Source organism: Prinia subflava, chromosome 1 (assembly GCF_021018805.1).
Source record: "Prinia subflava isolate CZ2003 ecotype Zambia chromosome 1, Cam_Psub_1.2, whole genome shotgun sequence".
Taxonomy (NCBI): domain Eukaryota; kingdom Metazoa; phylum Chordata; class Aves; order Passeriformes; family Cisticolidae; genus Prinia; species Prinia subflava.
In genome coordinates this window covers 22659409-22675155 of record NC_086247.1, presented here as the reverse complement: position 1 = coordinate 22675155, position 15747 = coordinate 22659409, and the positions used below count along the sequence as shown (strand labels likewise).

Here is a 15747-nt window from a genome sequence, read left to right as displayed (position 1 = left end):
TAGGACCAAATACATAAAATTAATTGAAAAACCATTAAAATTATGGTTTAAGATGGTAAAATTTTATTTTAAGCAATACAGTTTGTTTTCTAGCCTCAGGTAAAGTTTTTAATAGTTTTTGCTTTTATTTCTAAGTAAATCAGTTACTTAATGGATTGGCCTTTATACTTCCTCATATTTCCTGAATCTTCAGTGTTAGCTTTTAGTTTTTTTGATTAAGGTCACAATTTCTGTATATTGGTATATTTTTTCTTTTTGTTTTGTTTTGCTTTTGGGTTTTTTAGCTTTTCAGACACCACAATAGTTATACACTCCCTACAAGGACATGTACCAGTCCATCACGATCTGAAGTAGTTTTACATAGTCTCCAAAACTTCAAACATTTGGTACCATTTTTTTTCCATTTTCATTTTAACTTCACATGAATGTTGTTTCTTTTTGAGGGAAAGGCAACTACATGAAACTCAGACTGAACTGCAACTGTTTGGCATTATATTAGCAGAGAGTGGAATAAAAGTATTTTATTGATATAAAATCCCATGTATACCTTTCAGAAGAGTAGTACCTTGAAAGCACAGGGCTGATTGTGATCTGCTGAACATTGTTTAAAGCTATAACCATTCAGTTAGCTCTGGAAAGTAGAAGAGATAACAAGTGGAAAGTTCCAGTCTGTCTGAATACTTTGCTTCTAATAGCTGTAATATCTCTCTGCTCGTCTTCCCCAGTGGGATGATGGAAGGGGATACCTGCTGGTGGTGCCATTCCCTCTCATCCTTCTTCAGGGAGGAAGCACAGGCAGCAAATTCAGAGCAAATGTTGACTTCTAGGTGGTTACATTTCAACAAGGTGAATCTTTCTATGTTTTCTATGCAGCTGCGAATTCACTCTCAAAACATCCCCTTCAGCAATATGTAGTTAAACGTCATTACCAGCTTGTGCAGCTGCTACCCTGCCCAGCCCTCTGCTGGTTTTAATTTTTTGATTTATTTTAACTAATTTTGAGGGAAGCATAAAAATATTTAGAATAGGAAGTTATGATATACTCTTCACAATGGGTGACTGAGGAGAGATGGGCAGGTGCATTTGAGTACCACCTGAGGAGAAGCAGGAAGAAGAGACTTTTATTCTTTCCTTAAAGATGGCAAACACCTGGTTACCAGAACATGCGTAACATTGTGGTAATCACCAGTCTCTTTCCTTTTAATCTGTCTGCAATCTCTGTGTGATAGATTGCAAATATCTCCATGGCAGTACTGAGAGTGTTATGCGGGGTAATTAAGAGATGAAGGGAAGAAAATGGAGGTGTTTTAGAGAGGAAAGGCTAACAAGTTCACATCTTTAAGCTGAGGGAATCCATGGGGTGTTGCATGACCTGTTATGTGATGTGATGAGGGCCTTTGGAAGCTGTAAGAGAGACATGCAAGCAAATTGTGGTTTTCCAGTTTTACAGAACAACAGCTGTGTTACTAATTACAGCCTAGAAATCTCAAACTCAACTTTTTTCAGGTTACATTTATAATTCTATGTTAAAATGTTATTATTTTGTTAGTTTATGTGCAAAACAGAGCCTCTCTGGAGCTGGCCAATGTCATTTGCCTCAGCATTTTCATGTTGGTCCAGTTAGTGCCCTGGTATCATTTGAAACACAGCTTCTCATGTACCCTCTCTCACACAAGGTTTACAAAAGAAGCTGCTCTTCCAGGTGAGATGAAAGACTAGCTCAGCAGCTACACATAGTACATCACCAGAAAACCCCACAAAATTTATTGCTGCCATATTTTGTCTTTGGTTGGACAGTTTGCAGGACTTGATCCTGCTGTGGATGTTGGTTGTCATGTGATGTTTCTGTGAAGGAGATATTTGTGCTTCTTTTCCAGTCTTTCAAGCCTGCAGCTCTTCTTGCTCTGGAGTCCTACAGAGTATTTGAGCAGGAAGCAGCTAGTATGTTCCAGTGGTTCCAGAGCTTTAGCTAGTGCTGCCTCGTTGCTCCAAATCCAGCTGTGCTCCTACACTGTTTGGCTGAGGGGCATTTCCCAGAGGTGTTCTGCCCCCCCCCCAGTCCTGCCACCTCACACTCTAGTGCTGGAAATGTGGGCCTTTCATCCCTAAAGGGAGCTTGAAGGAACTGAATAGTGACAATAATAGAGAAAGGTCTTTAGAAGGTGGTTGTATGGCAGTGTCAGGTTTCCAAACGTAGTATTTGAAGTCTCCTAACAGCAGTAGGGAGCCCACTGGAGTTAGAAATCCAGTTGATTTTGATGGAGGAATTTCAGTGCTTTCTTCTGAAAAACTTCAAAAATTATAACTGTTAGTCTCTTTTTAATTAAAAACTTGTGGAATCAATTTTTTTCCTGTTGAGAATAGAAACTGATGGGGTATGTTGACACTACAGTCTACTTTATTTTCAGAGTCCCATCTCTGCTAGCACAGGAGGAGTCAAACAGTCGATAATTTCTTTGTTCACATCCCACGTTTCTTTTAGCAACATTTACCCATAAGCCCTTTTTCCTTGTTCAAGAAATGTGTTTTCTAGCTTTTCCTGGCTGTTCGGGTCTCTCTTGCTTCATTGCTAGCCTGCTCTTGGTGCCTTGCCAAGCCCAGAGGTGCATACCTATCCATGAGCTACTGCTCGTTCTGGGAACATCTTCAGAAGTCAATGGCTGAGCTGTGAATTTGTCAAATGACAAACTTTACCTCTTTCTCTTCAATTGCTTGAACTGCAGCCAGTGTAAAGTGCTGCCAGTGAATGCTCTCTGAACCCCTGCTTCTACTGAAGTAGTCAGTGCAGACTCCAGGAAAGGCTACACTCGAGAGACCACTGCCGCGGTGGGTTGTGATACAGAGTGAACAGTTCCCTGCTTGTGCCGTTGTGTTGTGCACTGAGCCCATGTTCAGTCATGTCTGCATGCTGCCTTAGACCAGGAAGTCTCCTGCTTGGACTGTGCCTCAAAGTGCTTCTGAGTGCTGTTCTTCCATGTAAGAAAACATTTGCTGTGGGGAGCTGCCAGGGCCAGTGAATACCAGCAGTCACGGGGATGAACAGGGAACATTTTCCTTTCACACCCAGGGTAGGATGGTGATGCCATTGCTGCTAGAGTAGCTTGATGAAGGGTGATTGTTGACAAAATCTAATCCCAGTCATCACACCTTACACAGCCTTCCTGCATTCCTAGACGATGATGAAACGTGAAAAAGGGAGAAATGTATGGTGATAGATGATATGTGCCATTTCCCCTCTGTCTATTTGCCAGTTCTTTGTTCGGTTAAGCTGAACTGGGGTTTCATAAATCAGCTTTCCTATAGATGTAGACATGGATCTGGCACAACCAAATTACTGTTTCATAGGAAAAAACCACAGAAAACTACAGAAATGCTTTTAAAACAATGCATGTAAGAATTTTAAGGTACTAACTGAGTTATTACTCATAAGGAGTTGATTAGACAGTTTTTCCCCCTTAAAAAATTATTTAAAAATTGAAATTTTAACTCTCATTTGAATTATAACCATGACTAATGCAACTGAAAAACCATTAGACAGATTTTTATACAGTTCACTGTAGTCTTTGTATGAAGATAATTTCTCCAGTCCAAATTCAGGACTAAAGATAGGTTTTATTAAAAACATCATCACCAGAGTAATTCCTTTTCTGCTAGTTAAATTGAAGTAATATAAATGCAATTTTAACATGCTTGCAAAATATTTTGTTAAACATTTTTCTGAATTGCTTGTGGTGGTGTAGTTAAACATTTTTCTGAATTGCTTGTGGTGGTGATATATGTTTCACAACATATCTCCTGTCTAGGAGATATGTTGTGAAACATAATTAAATGACTACTTCTGCAGTTTCTGGTTTTCTTCTTTAATCAAACATGCCTGATATTAACTTCTTGTTCTTACATTCTTTTCACTTTCCCAAAACTGAGTATTTTGTTCTGACCTTCGTGTTTTCAATTCTACTAAATCTACTTGGTATGGAATATCTGCATATGCTGTTACACTACAAATGCATTTATTCCTTCATTTTAACATTTGGTTGGATGCATATTTAGCAAGTACTTAAATCTTCAATTTTCATACTGTGTTGACATAGCAGAGGGGTAACTGCAAACATAAAAGGTTGCTAATCTGGTGGTAAATTTAGATATACATCCCTCCATAGCAATTTTGCCCTCTGTCTTGTGGACTGCTATTTCTCTGCAAGCTTTAATCTACCCAGAAAAATCAGGGAAAAAATCTGAGCTTTGATTGTCTATAAAAATCTTAAAAACCTGGCAATGCTAGCTGTTGTGTGTTATTGGTTTTTTTCAAATCTCTAACATGGTTGACATGGTGAAATGCTGAAATCCTTCTGAAATTAAGTAAGGAGCATCTTGTCCTTACTCTCATTTTTAAGGTATTATTTCTCAATATGGAGACAGAAGTGTGCCTGCTTCATTTTCTGACTCATCAGCTTTCAGAATAACCTAACAGATTTGTTTTTCTAATCCGAAGAGTGGGGCAGCAGAGGACCCACGTCTCATTAAGATCAAACCATGTCTGATATTTGTAATCCCAGAGAGTGTGGGAGTGGGCCCCACACTGTCTTTTCTGCTCCCAATTTGATGAGATCACAAGTACTCTTGAGGAAGAATGTATTCCTGAGGAGGAATAAGGTGTGTTTTAAAGGTGTCTTATTCCTTATTCTCTGTGGGACACAGAGAACACATTGACAGGACCAGAGCAAGGCATGGGGTGGAGGAGTTCTCTGCTGACTCTGAGCTTTGCTTTTTTACACAGGCAAATTTGTGTTTCCTTTTCTTTTTTTTTTTTCCCTCTTTTGTTTGGTACACATGACTTGTAATGGCTTCATGACACCACACAACCAGTTCTCTGTTTGAAACCCATGTGCAGGTGAGCACATTTGGCAGTACTTCTCATCTGAAGTGCCCCTGAGCTGTGCTGCCAGGTGGCAGGAAGGTGTCTTCAGAGAAACCCTCCCTCTGGCACTGTTGCTGCCTGACTTGCAGCCCATAAGCACCAGGCTCTGGGCTTGGCTTCGCTCTTCTTTCCCTCACCTCCCCAGTCAAAAGGCTTAATCCATGTTATTTTTAGTCACTAGACTTGCAAATCATTCACAGATTTCCCCTCCAGTCTTGTATACCCAGCTCCTTCTTTGACATTTCCTCTTGGATATTGCATTGCTTTTTAAAAATAAATCTATCTAAAACCTCTCACATTTCCCTTCTCCACTCTTCTGTAAATCTGCCCTTCTGTCATAAGGTCATCAGCCTCCTTAAAACCAGGAAAAGAAAATTGCTTGTGCAATCTCAGTGTCTTGCTGCACTGCTGTTAAGGCTGCTGGTGCTGTGCAAATCCAGTCCTTCGCTAGACTGGCTCACCTTGGGCACTGTTCTGCCCCTGTGCCCTCTGTGAAGTGTCCAGACAGCTGCTCCCAGTCTGTGCCAGTGGCAGAGTCGTGTCCTCTGAACCCCCAAAACACGTTTCCGAGCAAGCTGACAGCCCCAGGCAAGACTGAGCTGCAGCACCCGGCTTGGCTCATCACTCCGCTTGGCTTTCCCCCTCCCACCCCAGACCTGACCATTTTGTGTCTTCTTCTTGCAATGCTTCATCTCTTCTGCTCCAGACTTCATCTCTCTTACTCCAGACTTTCAACACTCAGAGGTTTACTTGCTTCCCAGTGCTATTTTTTGCAGTGCTTTGTCCTCAGTGCTACAGAAAGAAGCTATCAGCAGACAAAAATCAAGGAGATTGCACAGCATTAGATTGATTTAAGAAGAAAAGAAAGACAGTTTCTGAAGCCAAAAGCTGTTTCCCATGTCTAATTTAAGCTTCACTAGAGAATTAGAAATATGTTATAATCAAGGTTTAAGTAGTACTAAAAGGATTTTTTTCAGCTGTACTTTGTCTTATTTTTGGAAGATTTTTACTTTGAAGCTTTTAACATTGAAGCTCTACAAAGAGGGACTTGAGGGTGAGAGGGTGGACATAACCCAGCAATGTGCACTTGTAGCCCAGAAAGCCAAATATGTCCTGGGCTGCATCCAAAACAACATGGCCAGCAGGTTGAGAGAGGGGATTCTGCCTCTGGTCTCCTCCTGTGAGACCCCACCTGTGCTGCATCCAGCTCTGAGGACCCCAGCATAGGAAGGATGTGGACCTGCTGGGGTGAGTGCAGAGCAGGGCCATGAAGATGGTTACAAGGATAGGGCACCTCTCCTGTGAGGAAAGACTGAGGGAATTGCAATTGTTCAGCCTGGAGAAGAGAAGGCTTAGGGATGACCTGACTGTGGCCTTCCAGTACCTGAGGGAAGCCTACAAGAAAGATGAAGAGAGTCTATTTAGAAGAGCACGTAGTGACAGGGCAAGGGGAAATGGCTTCAAACTTGAAGAGGGTAGGTTTAGATTAGATATTTGGAAGGAATCCAAATTCCTTGGATGAGGTGGTGAGGGTGGTGAGGCAGTGGCACAGGTTGTACAGGGAAGCTACAGATGCCCCACCTCTGCAATGTTTAAGGCCAGGCTGGCTGGAGCTCTGAGCAACCTGACCTAGTCAAATGTCCTTGCTCACAGCAGGGATGTTAGAACTAGATGATTTCTAAGGTCCCTTCAAACGCAAACCATTCTATGATTCTATGATTTTCTCTGTGAAATCATTATTTGTCACTAAAAAAACCAATTTCTTCTTAAATAAATGAGTAGACAGGCACTTTTCTGTACAAGTAGTGAGATCAATTGTCTAAACCATAGAGGGCTGTTTCTAACAAGAGTAAAAGCCAAAGTCCTTCTGGTTTAGAATGGAGATTTCTTCTAGGTCTTCCGAGGAAAAGTCTGAACATCTTCAATTAACTGCGTTATTACTATCATCCTATTGATTACAGTTTATTTCTGTATGTATATTATTTAAAATTAGACAGGGAAACAAGTTGCTAGTGGTAAGAGCTTTTTCTCTTCCTTGCCCATATCACAGGATACGTAAATCAGGCGTTAGCAGATTCTACCATTGTTTTTGATGATGAGTTCATATCTTCTTTAGCAAAATGTGGAGTACTGTTTTTATTTTTATTTTATGCTGTGGCATATATTTTGGAAATTCCAGGTATTTTATGAGAAATTCATGCATGATAGAAATATCCCAACTAATGGTGTACAGTAAATCCCCTATGTCTAATCAGCTCCAAACTTGAAAAAGGTAGGGAGGGTAATAAGAATTTAAGGAATATCAGCAACATAATTATGTATCTTGAAACTTTTTTTGTATAAATATTTACAAATACTTTTGTATAAATACCTCTTAAAGAAATTCCACGCCACAGGATAACAATGCAGAAAAGGTCATAACTTGTGTATGTTCAGTGCAGCAGAGGACAATACTTGAGGAAGATGTATCTGTTTATACCTCTCCCTAGTAGCTCCTAAAGCAAATACATTTGTGGCTTAGGGAGTATTCGAAGTAAGAGAACATAGAGAATAGTTTGGGTTGCAAAACATCATTAAATGTCACTTAGTTCAATCCCCTGTAATGAGCAGGAGCTGCTTCAACTTGATCAGGTTGCTCAGAGCCCTGTCACATCTGACCTTGAATTTCACCAGGGATGGGGCAGCCACAATCTCTCTGGGCAACCCGTGACAGTGTTTCACCTCCCTCACTGTAAAAAACATCTTCCTTAAACCTAATCTGAATCTATTCTCCTTTAGTTCAAAACCATTGCTCCTTGTCCTTATTGCCACAGGCCCTGCTGAAAAGTCTGTCCCCATTTCTTGTTGATTCCTTTCAGTTACTGGAAGGCTCCTCTAAGGTCTCCCTGGAGCCTTCTCTTGTCTCAGCCTTTCCTCGTAGGAGAGGAGTTCCATCCATCTGAGCATCTTTGTGACCCTCCTCTGGACCCGCTTAAACACGTCCATGTTCTGTGCTGGGCCTTCAGAGCTGGATGCAGCACTCCAGGTGGGCTCCCACCAGGGAAGTAGAGGGGCAGAATCACCTCCCTCGACTGGCAGTGCAATTTATTCTACTTTATGCTCAGATGAAAGCTTTTCTAGGCCAGTTATGCAATGTCTTAGGAATGCATTACTTCCTTGTTTTGCTTTGCTTGTACGTACAGCTTTCCCTTTCCCTATTAAATTGTCTTTATCTCAACACACAGCTTTTTTAGCCTCTAGTCACCTGATTTTCTCCCTTTTCCCATTGGTGGGGGAGTGAGCAAGCAGCTGTGAGGGGCTTGGCTGCCAGCTGAGGTTAAACCTTGACGCTTGTTAATCTACTCACCTCCATTTGCAGTTTGCTTGTATGCCTCATATAAACTGAACAGCTGTTTGATTTACTTGTGTGTGATCCCAATGCCTTGATTTGCAGGGAAAATATCTATTTTTACAAAGGTGGAATGCTTTTTATGTTTTTGTAAGCTGGTCAGTCTTAAAATGGTATTGAAGAAGCCTGTTAGCCATCTACACACTGTCTTCTTAGAAAGTACTTTATCTCTGTGATCCTCCTCATCAGGAAGGATTTATTTTTATAAGTATAAAATAGTTACTGACAGAAATTTTGTGTTCATAGTACTGATCTCTATTTTGATTTTAAAAAGATGATTCAAGCTCTCCTTCCTGACTTGTAAGCTATATTGAGAGTGAAGTGGGTTTATTTTTTTGCTTTACATGTGACAGGCCATTATGCTTTGTCTCTGAACGTACCAAACAATACATTTCAGTTTTGCTGTGTGGGATTATCTCAGTTCTATCAAGCATGAGCAAGACATGTGGGACATAAAATTCAGGTCTTGCTGCTGTTATCTATGAATGTGAGCAATCTATTATGATTTAAAAGAATCAGAAAATAGTCAGTAAGACCTGCACATTGGTATGACTGAAGTGTTTGTGGTACCCAAGGAGCAGAAAAGGATAGCAGCCACTCCAGCACAGAGGGAGTGTAATAGAGCAGGTGTCCTGCTGTGCTTGCTACAGATGTGTCCTGTCTTAGATCGACCATATCGATGTTTTTATTTCATTCTTTAACTTGTGAGTCCACATGCCCATAGTATCTTTTATGCTTGAGATAAACTGTAAGAATATAGAGGCTGATCTCCAAAAATGCACCTTTATGGTAAACTACGATTTTATTTCAGCTAAGGGCAAGATAGAAGGGAGAAAAAAGATAATACATTTTTCTAAAACACTAGAGATTTGGAAATTCATCTGTAGGATTTTTCTTCTGATAGTCTCTTTATTTTTAATACTATGTAATAAGTCATTTATTTAGACAGCAAGGAAAGAGGCACAATTTTGTGTAACAGTTTTCCTTCATTTTAAAATTGCCTATCTACTTCTCTATATGTTGCACCCATCATAAAACATAGTTTCCCAGCCCACTTGCTATTTTATCATGTCTTTTCAATACATATTTGGGCTGTGATCTGAAAGACTTCTGATTTTGTGAAGATGATACCTTGTTTAGGAACCAGTAGTTTTTGAGAAGCAAACCAGAACAGTTAACCTTACTTTTAAAAACTTTTGTAACTTGAATACAGTACATCATTTTTTCTAATATAAACATGCATTGAGAATATTCTTAGCAGTTTTACTTCTGAATACTGGATTTGTTTGCTGTTCTTTGGTCAGATTAGCTCTCTTTTTAATAACAGGTACATAAATACTTATCGCTTTCAGATTAAGATAATGAGGAAATTAAATTTTCCTCTGTAGACTTTGTTTGTATTTAAAATAACTGCCTCCACAGCTTATATATTTTTATTTTTAAAGTTGCCCATTTAATTTTAGTAGAACACACAAATGAATTTGCTGACAGGAATCTGTGAGATGGGAAAAGCTGATACAAAATGTCCGGACTGGAAAGACCGAAGCTCAGCAGGGTTTTCTTTTATTTCCCCAGCTTCAATGGACAGATGCAATGATGGGTGGGGAGGGAGCCATAAGAATATCAAATGTCTTTTCCACAAGTGAGCTGAGATCACCTCAAGCTCCTGGAGAGCAGGAGCTGGGGTTACAGCCCATCTGAGCCAGCCATGAGGACCCCCTGATCACCAGCCCTAGTCTGCCTTAGGGCAGCAGTGGCAGACTAAAGCAGCTTGATGTTTGCCTTGGAGGAGCCAGAAGATGCTGCTTCCCTGTCTTAAGCATTTCCTACCAAAGCTACTCTCACAGGCTTTGTCTGGTGGGCTGGAGATTGGACTTCACTTTGCATTTTGTGATATGACAAATAAACTTCCTTTTTCCACTGAAACTGCTGCTGGAACCATACTACAGCACTGGCCTCTATGTTTTATACCAGCACTTTTTCTCTTTTACAGCTCCTTCTAACCAAGGAGCTGACATATTTGGGGCTATTTTGGGCTTAAATCTTTCTGACTTCAAACCAATAGCTATTTTATTAGCTCAACTTTACCTCGTAAGTAATCTGGCTAATTTGAAAAGCAAAGGAGGCTAATCCTTTACTGTTGTGATTTAGGAGAGCAGGGAATTCCACTGGGAGGTGTGCAGAAGGTTATCTTCAAAGTAATGAAGTTTGACAACCTTTCTGTTTACAGTCAACAGACCAACATCCAGAAAATACACAAAATACGCCTTTAAACGTTTGCACTTCTTTATGAAACATTGGAAAATCCAAGCTCTTTAATTCAGATTTGGAGTATTTCTTCCATATTTTGCCAGCAGTTCTGACGATTGCTAGCATGTAGTTTTGAGAAAGAAATCTTCAGATCATATTCATTGTGTCAAAAGAAAAAAATTAATGATGGTCAAGTCTACTGGCAATCTTCATCCATTTCAGTTAGGAAATGAAATAAGTTTTGATAGTGATACTGATATTATTTCTCCTCAGCACAAAAGTGTGTGTGGTACTTTATGCTTTATCACTTGTGATAATCTCCTCATATTTTTTCTTTATTTTTTCTCTAATATAATTAGCATTCCACTGCACAGAGAACAGTTTTCTCTTTATCTGTTTGCTCTTCCATGCTCTCAAGTTTCTCTCAATGTATTAATTTATGAATAGAAACAACCAAATAAATAGAGGGAAGAAACTTCTATCTGATCAGTTCTGCCATGGCAAAAATGGTTTCAAAATTAATCTCAGAACTTATCTTTCTGATTGAGCTACCATAGCAAAATATAAAATGGCTTCATGCTTGCCTCGTTTCAGAGAGTCATGCACACATTTAGCAGCTGACTCTTTCAGATTCCAAAGTACAGATTGCTGCTTTTCATTTCTCTGATAAAAAGCAAAATCGTTATTACATAGCCCCTCAGTTCTTGAAATGAATAAACATTTCTGATAAAAATCTGGCAGCTCATTTTCAATTAATTGTAATAAATTAACCATGACAAGGCAATGGTAGTTTTCCTGAAAATTTGATTTGGATCTGCTACGAGTGGATGTGTATTACTTACGGCAGACCCCCACAATGACAGAAGCACATATTTCAGGAATCTATCAAGGTAGTTACTTTCTGGTGTGGTTTTCAGACACCTTCAGTATGTCCCTGAAATGTGCTTCTCTTGTGCTACTGCAAGTAGTAGCAGTACCTTAAGTGCCCACTTCTTCCTCATATGGGCTCTCTCCCAGTCTTTCTCCCTAAATAAGAAAAAAGTATTCTAGACAGAAAAACCCCACACTTGCTATAGGTTGTGTTTGGTTTGTAGAAATACAGGCTTTTCATCCATTGGAAGCTGGAGACCATTGCAAAAAATGCTTAAAATACATCCATATTTAATATTAAAAACAATATTACAAACTGTGTTTCAGGACTTCGTCCAAAAAGGACACTGCGCTTGGTGCTATGGACAGGAGAAGAGCAAGGAGGAGTAGGTGCCAGGCAATACTATCAGTTGCACAAGGTAAATATATCTTTTCACCATTTTCTTGACAGCACTTTTCTACCCAGTGTTATGACTTGACTACTATTTTTGTCAAGATGTTCAGCTAATATCTAATCAAAACCAGTGATTCCACTTCTGCCTGAAAGTATATTTTCTGGGTTTAATCACAAATGTAAACCTAATTTTACATTTAACAGTAAGCGATGCAACCACACATGTGCGTGTTCCGCTTGACCTAAGGTACTCTGTCACAAAAGTGTTCTGAAACAGATATTTCATGATGATATCTGCCATGGCTTTCAAACATAGCTAGCCTTCTGAGGATAAATGATGAATGGTCCACATATGTTTGCAATAAAAATAAATTTTGTTTGCCTTATATATTTCTGCTTCATTGCATTTTCCCATAATATTTTACAACGTAAAACATAAAATAATACAAAGAAAAATATTTGCTATCTTATCTTGATAGTGTATAGTCTATAATGTACTTTGCCAATTGTTAGTTTTGTGGGATCTGGAACATCCTAAAAGGTTGATTTCTGGTGATGCAAGGAACACGCAAACTCTTATGACTATGAGGATAAAAATATAATGTCTATTTCTCCTGCCAACAACTGCCATTTCAAAATACATCATGAAATAAAGGGCAGTTGCTGAAACTATTTTGGAGATAAGTCTTTGGAATATGTGTTTGTTTGGGGTTTTTTTTCCACAGAAAAATTATGTTCTACCTGTATAACTATTTTTAAGTAATCTTTTATTATTTTTCCTGATTAAGTAATATGGCTCTCAACAATGGTTAATACATCCAAGGCAGAGACAAGGTGAATGAAAATGTGCCTAGTAAGTTACCTGCTCTACAACAGCATGAAAGCAGACTTACAAGCAATTCTTAAGAGCATTTTTTAATGCTAAGCAACCTATCAAAACAAATAAATGTTCTGATATTCACTTTGAATCAAATTCATTGCGATCAACCAAATTAGATCAACTTGCAATTGAGTTGTCAGAGATAGGTTTAGAGCAATTAGAGTTTTCTGACTAATTGATGAACAATCAAATATTTCCCACTGACTGGTTTCATATTGCTAAGAAGTATATTTAACTACCTGTGTATAATGTTGTACCTCCTTGTACCTCCAAATTATAGGGATAACTCAGCTTTGTATTTATTTGGAAGAGGCACCCAAGAGCTTGCTTTCTCAGCTTCAGGGAGGTGACAGGTTGCACTTTATATGTCAGGGACTCTGGATTTACCACTGGTGCTGATATTCAGCAGGACTAAACTAGAATAAAATATTCTGGAATAAGTAGCAAATGAAAGAGATGCTTCTTATGTACAGAACCACATTTTGTAGGAGCTGGAAGGATGCTCTGTGCCTAATACACACCACTCATCAGAAATGTATCTGAAGATTTACCTCTGTAGATGTCCATGATGGACAATAAGATCCAGCCTATGGTGGTGATGCCAGCAACACATGAAATTGTCTCATGTATGTCTCATCTTTTGCCAAAATGGCTTCGTTTCACTGTTGTCTCAAAGATTTCTGTTCAGAAATAATACCAAAAAGCAGACCTAAGGATCAAATAGGGAAATCTAAAGTGGGCTGGGTGTTGTTTGCAAGATATTTGGTTACTTTGCTTTTAAAAAAGTTGAGACAAATGTGTCTCAGTTCTTGCTCTGCTGGTGAGATTCCATCTGGATGTTGTGCTCTGCAAAGAAAGCCCTGTCTGACTTAACAGTTTGCAATTTACATGGAGAATTTAAACAGAAATTACATCCGTCTGTTGTTTGTTGTTCTTGTTTCCCCCCTGCCATGTGATCTGGCATAATTATAAATCGATTTGACTATAGGACGTTGCATTACTCATAATAATGAAATAAAGTTGATTAATACTGTACATTAAATTTAGCATGAAAAATAACTTAACCTTTTAATGATTTACTTGCTCAAATTTCTGCCAATTAGGATAGTATGGCACACACATTGCTTGCTGATGGTAATGAGTACAAGTTAAGTAAGAATGGTATTTAAAGATGCCTTGTGAAATGAAAGACAGCCTGTATGACTCATCTACATAGCTGGACTTATGAGTTTAGTTCGCTACAAACAAGTAGAAATATGAATGCAGTAATTCAGCACAGGCAGACATGGATTTCCTTGACATTGTAAATTATCTCCTCATGTCAGTGGAAATGTGGCAAGGAGAAGAAATTAAGACAATATAGTACTGGACAAGTACAGATGCTCTTATTTTTGTCACTTATTTATTATTTCTTTCAATTTAAGTTCAGGCCCTTCTTCCTCATCCATCATTGTAGGTTGTCACTGCTAGAAAGTGGATAAGTTACTGCAGAAATAACTGAGATAGCAGCATAGTGGTTGTACCGTGGTGCCATAATTAACACGTATCCCTGTGTAATAGCATTATTTATAACACTCAAGTTTTTCCCTAAATCCCAGTATTATAATTTCTGATTATTAAAGCTAGTGATAGGGTATATTAGCTGTTCAGAGCTTTATGAGAATGCAAGAGCTGCTATATTTGTTGATCAAAAGCTAGTGCTGTCTCCTGTTTCTGATAGCATCCAGTAAATATGTGCTTCGGAAAAGCATATTTGCCCAACTGTAGTCAGGTGAAGCTCAGACACAGACTTTACTCACACAACCATGCTTTCAGTTTATCAAATACTTTTCTGGAGAGCATCACATGGTCCTTGTCCATTGTTTTCTTAGCGCAATTTTCCTAAGCCATTTCCAAGAGGTGAAAGCCTTGTATATTCCAGCAGTTTCAGTGCCTCCATTAATGCAAGGGTATCTGCCACCCACCAGGACATCACAGAGCACCTGCTTGGTTTTGGCCATGGAGTAGAAGCCTCTCAGGGGAATTACCAGCAGCTTTGCTTCCAAAGGAGATACCTGTTGAACTGCTCACTGCTTTTAGCCAATAATTAGATTTAATCTCAGACTAGAAAAAAAGTTCATTTTCCTTAACATTAAAGGTCCTCATCTTGATAAACAGCAGTGAAATTAAAGGATTTAAGTGCAAATCAGATAGCTTGGAGTTTGACACTTTGTCTGAAGTCTTCTTCCTGTGCTTAGTGTTGTGCTACTCATTTGCTGAGTAGAGCTCTTATGTACAGACAGGACAGTAAATAACTTCAGAACTGTGGGACATTGCAGCACTACTTCCTTATATGAGTCAAATTGAAGAACTAGAGGAACATAGTTCTAGAAAGCCTCGTGATGCAACTCTTCAGTACAGATTCTGCTACAACCTTTACCAATGATACTTGAGTGCCCTCAGCCAGAGTTAAGTTTTTTGTGTGTTTACTCTTACGCTGTCTTCATGAAAGGAGAAAGAAATGTAATGAAGTGTCTGTCCTCCTTTTCATTGCTTTGGACTAGATTCTGTGAAAGGTCTGTGTACCATGAAATAAGGTTACAGTTATTTACCCAGCTGAATTAAGGGACCATGAATGACTGATAATATTTATTTTGGAATAGAAGTATTGTGTACAATCTCTTGGGAAAGCAAATACATTTTGTAATTAGAAGACTAAGAGATCCTAGGCCATATTCAAATATACTTTAGTAACTTGGTTGTTACTTGATTATTTGAGACATTAATATGTTATGAATTCAATTCAAACCCCATTACAGAAGGCATTCTCAGTATTTCTGCATGCTGGTATTCTAATCTTAATGATATTTACAGTACTTACCTCAATTTTGGGTGCAAATACCATACAGTATTTTAACTTTTTAGTAAAGGTTTAACTACATTAAAAAAATATCTAACACTAGTGTTTACAATAGTTTCTTTTTTGTATTTATTACCAAGATCTTATATTTTGCTTGAACTGTGTCTGCATGAAGAGAGGACTTTCTGAAATGCTAGCATTTCTTTCA

General features: G+C 38.8%; 1 protein-coding gene across 1 annotated transcript in view; it reads left to right on the top strand.

Annotated features, from left to right (window-relative positions):
- Nucleotides 1–15747, top strand: part of CPQ (carboxypeptidase Q) — a 149539-nt gene that overhangs the window by 97079 nt on the left and 36713 nt on the right. Inside the window, exon 6 of the mRNA XM_063390573.1 lies at nt 11754–11845. Coding sequence (XP_063246643.1) covers nt 11754–11845 — 92 coding nt within the window. The remainder of the gene's footprint in view (nt 1–11753; nt 11846–15747) is intronic.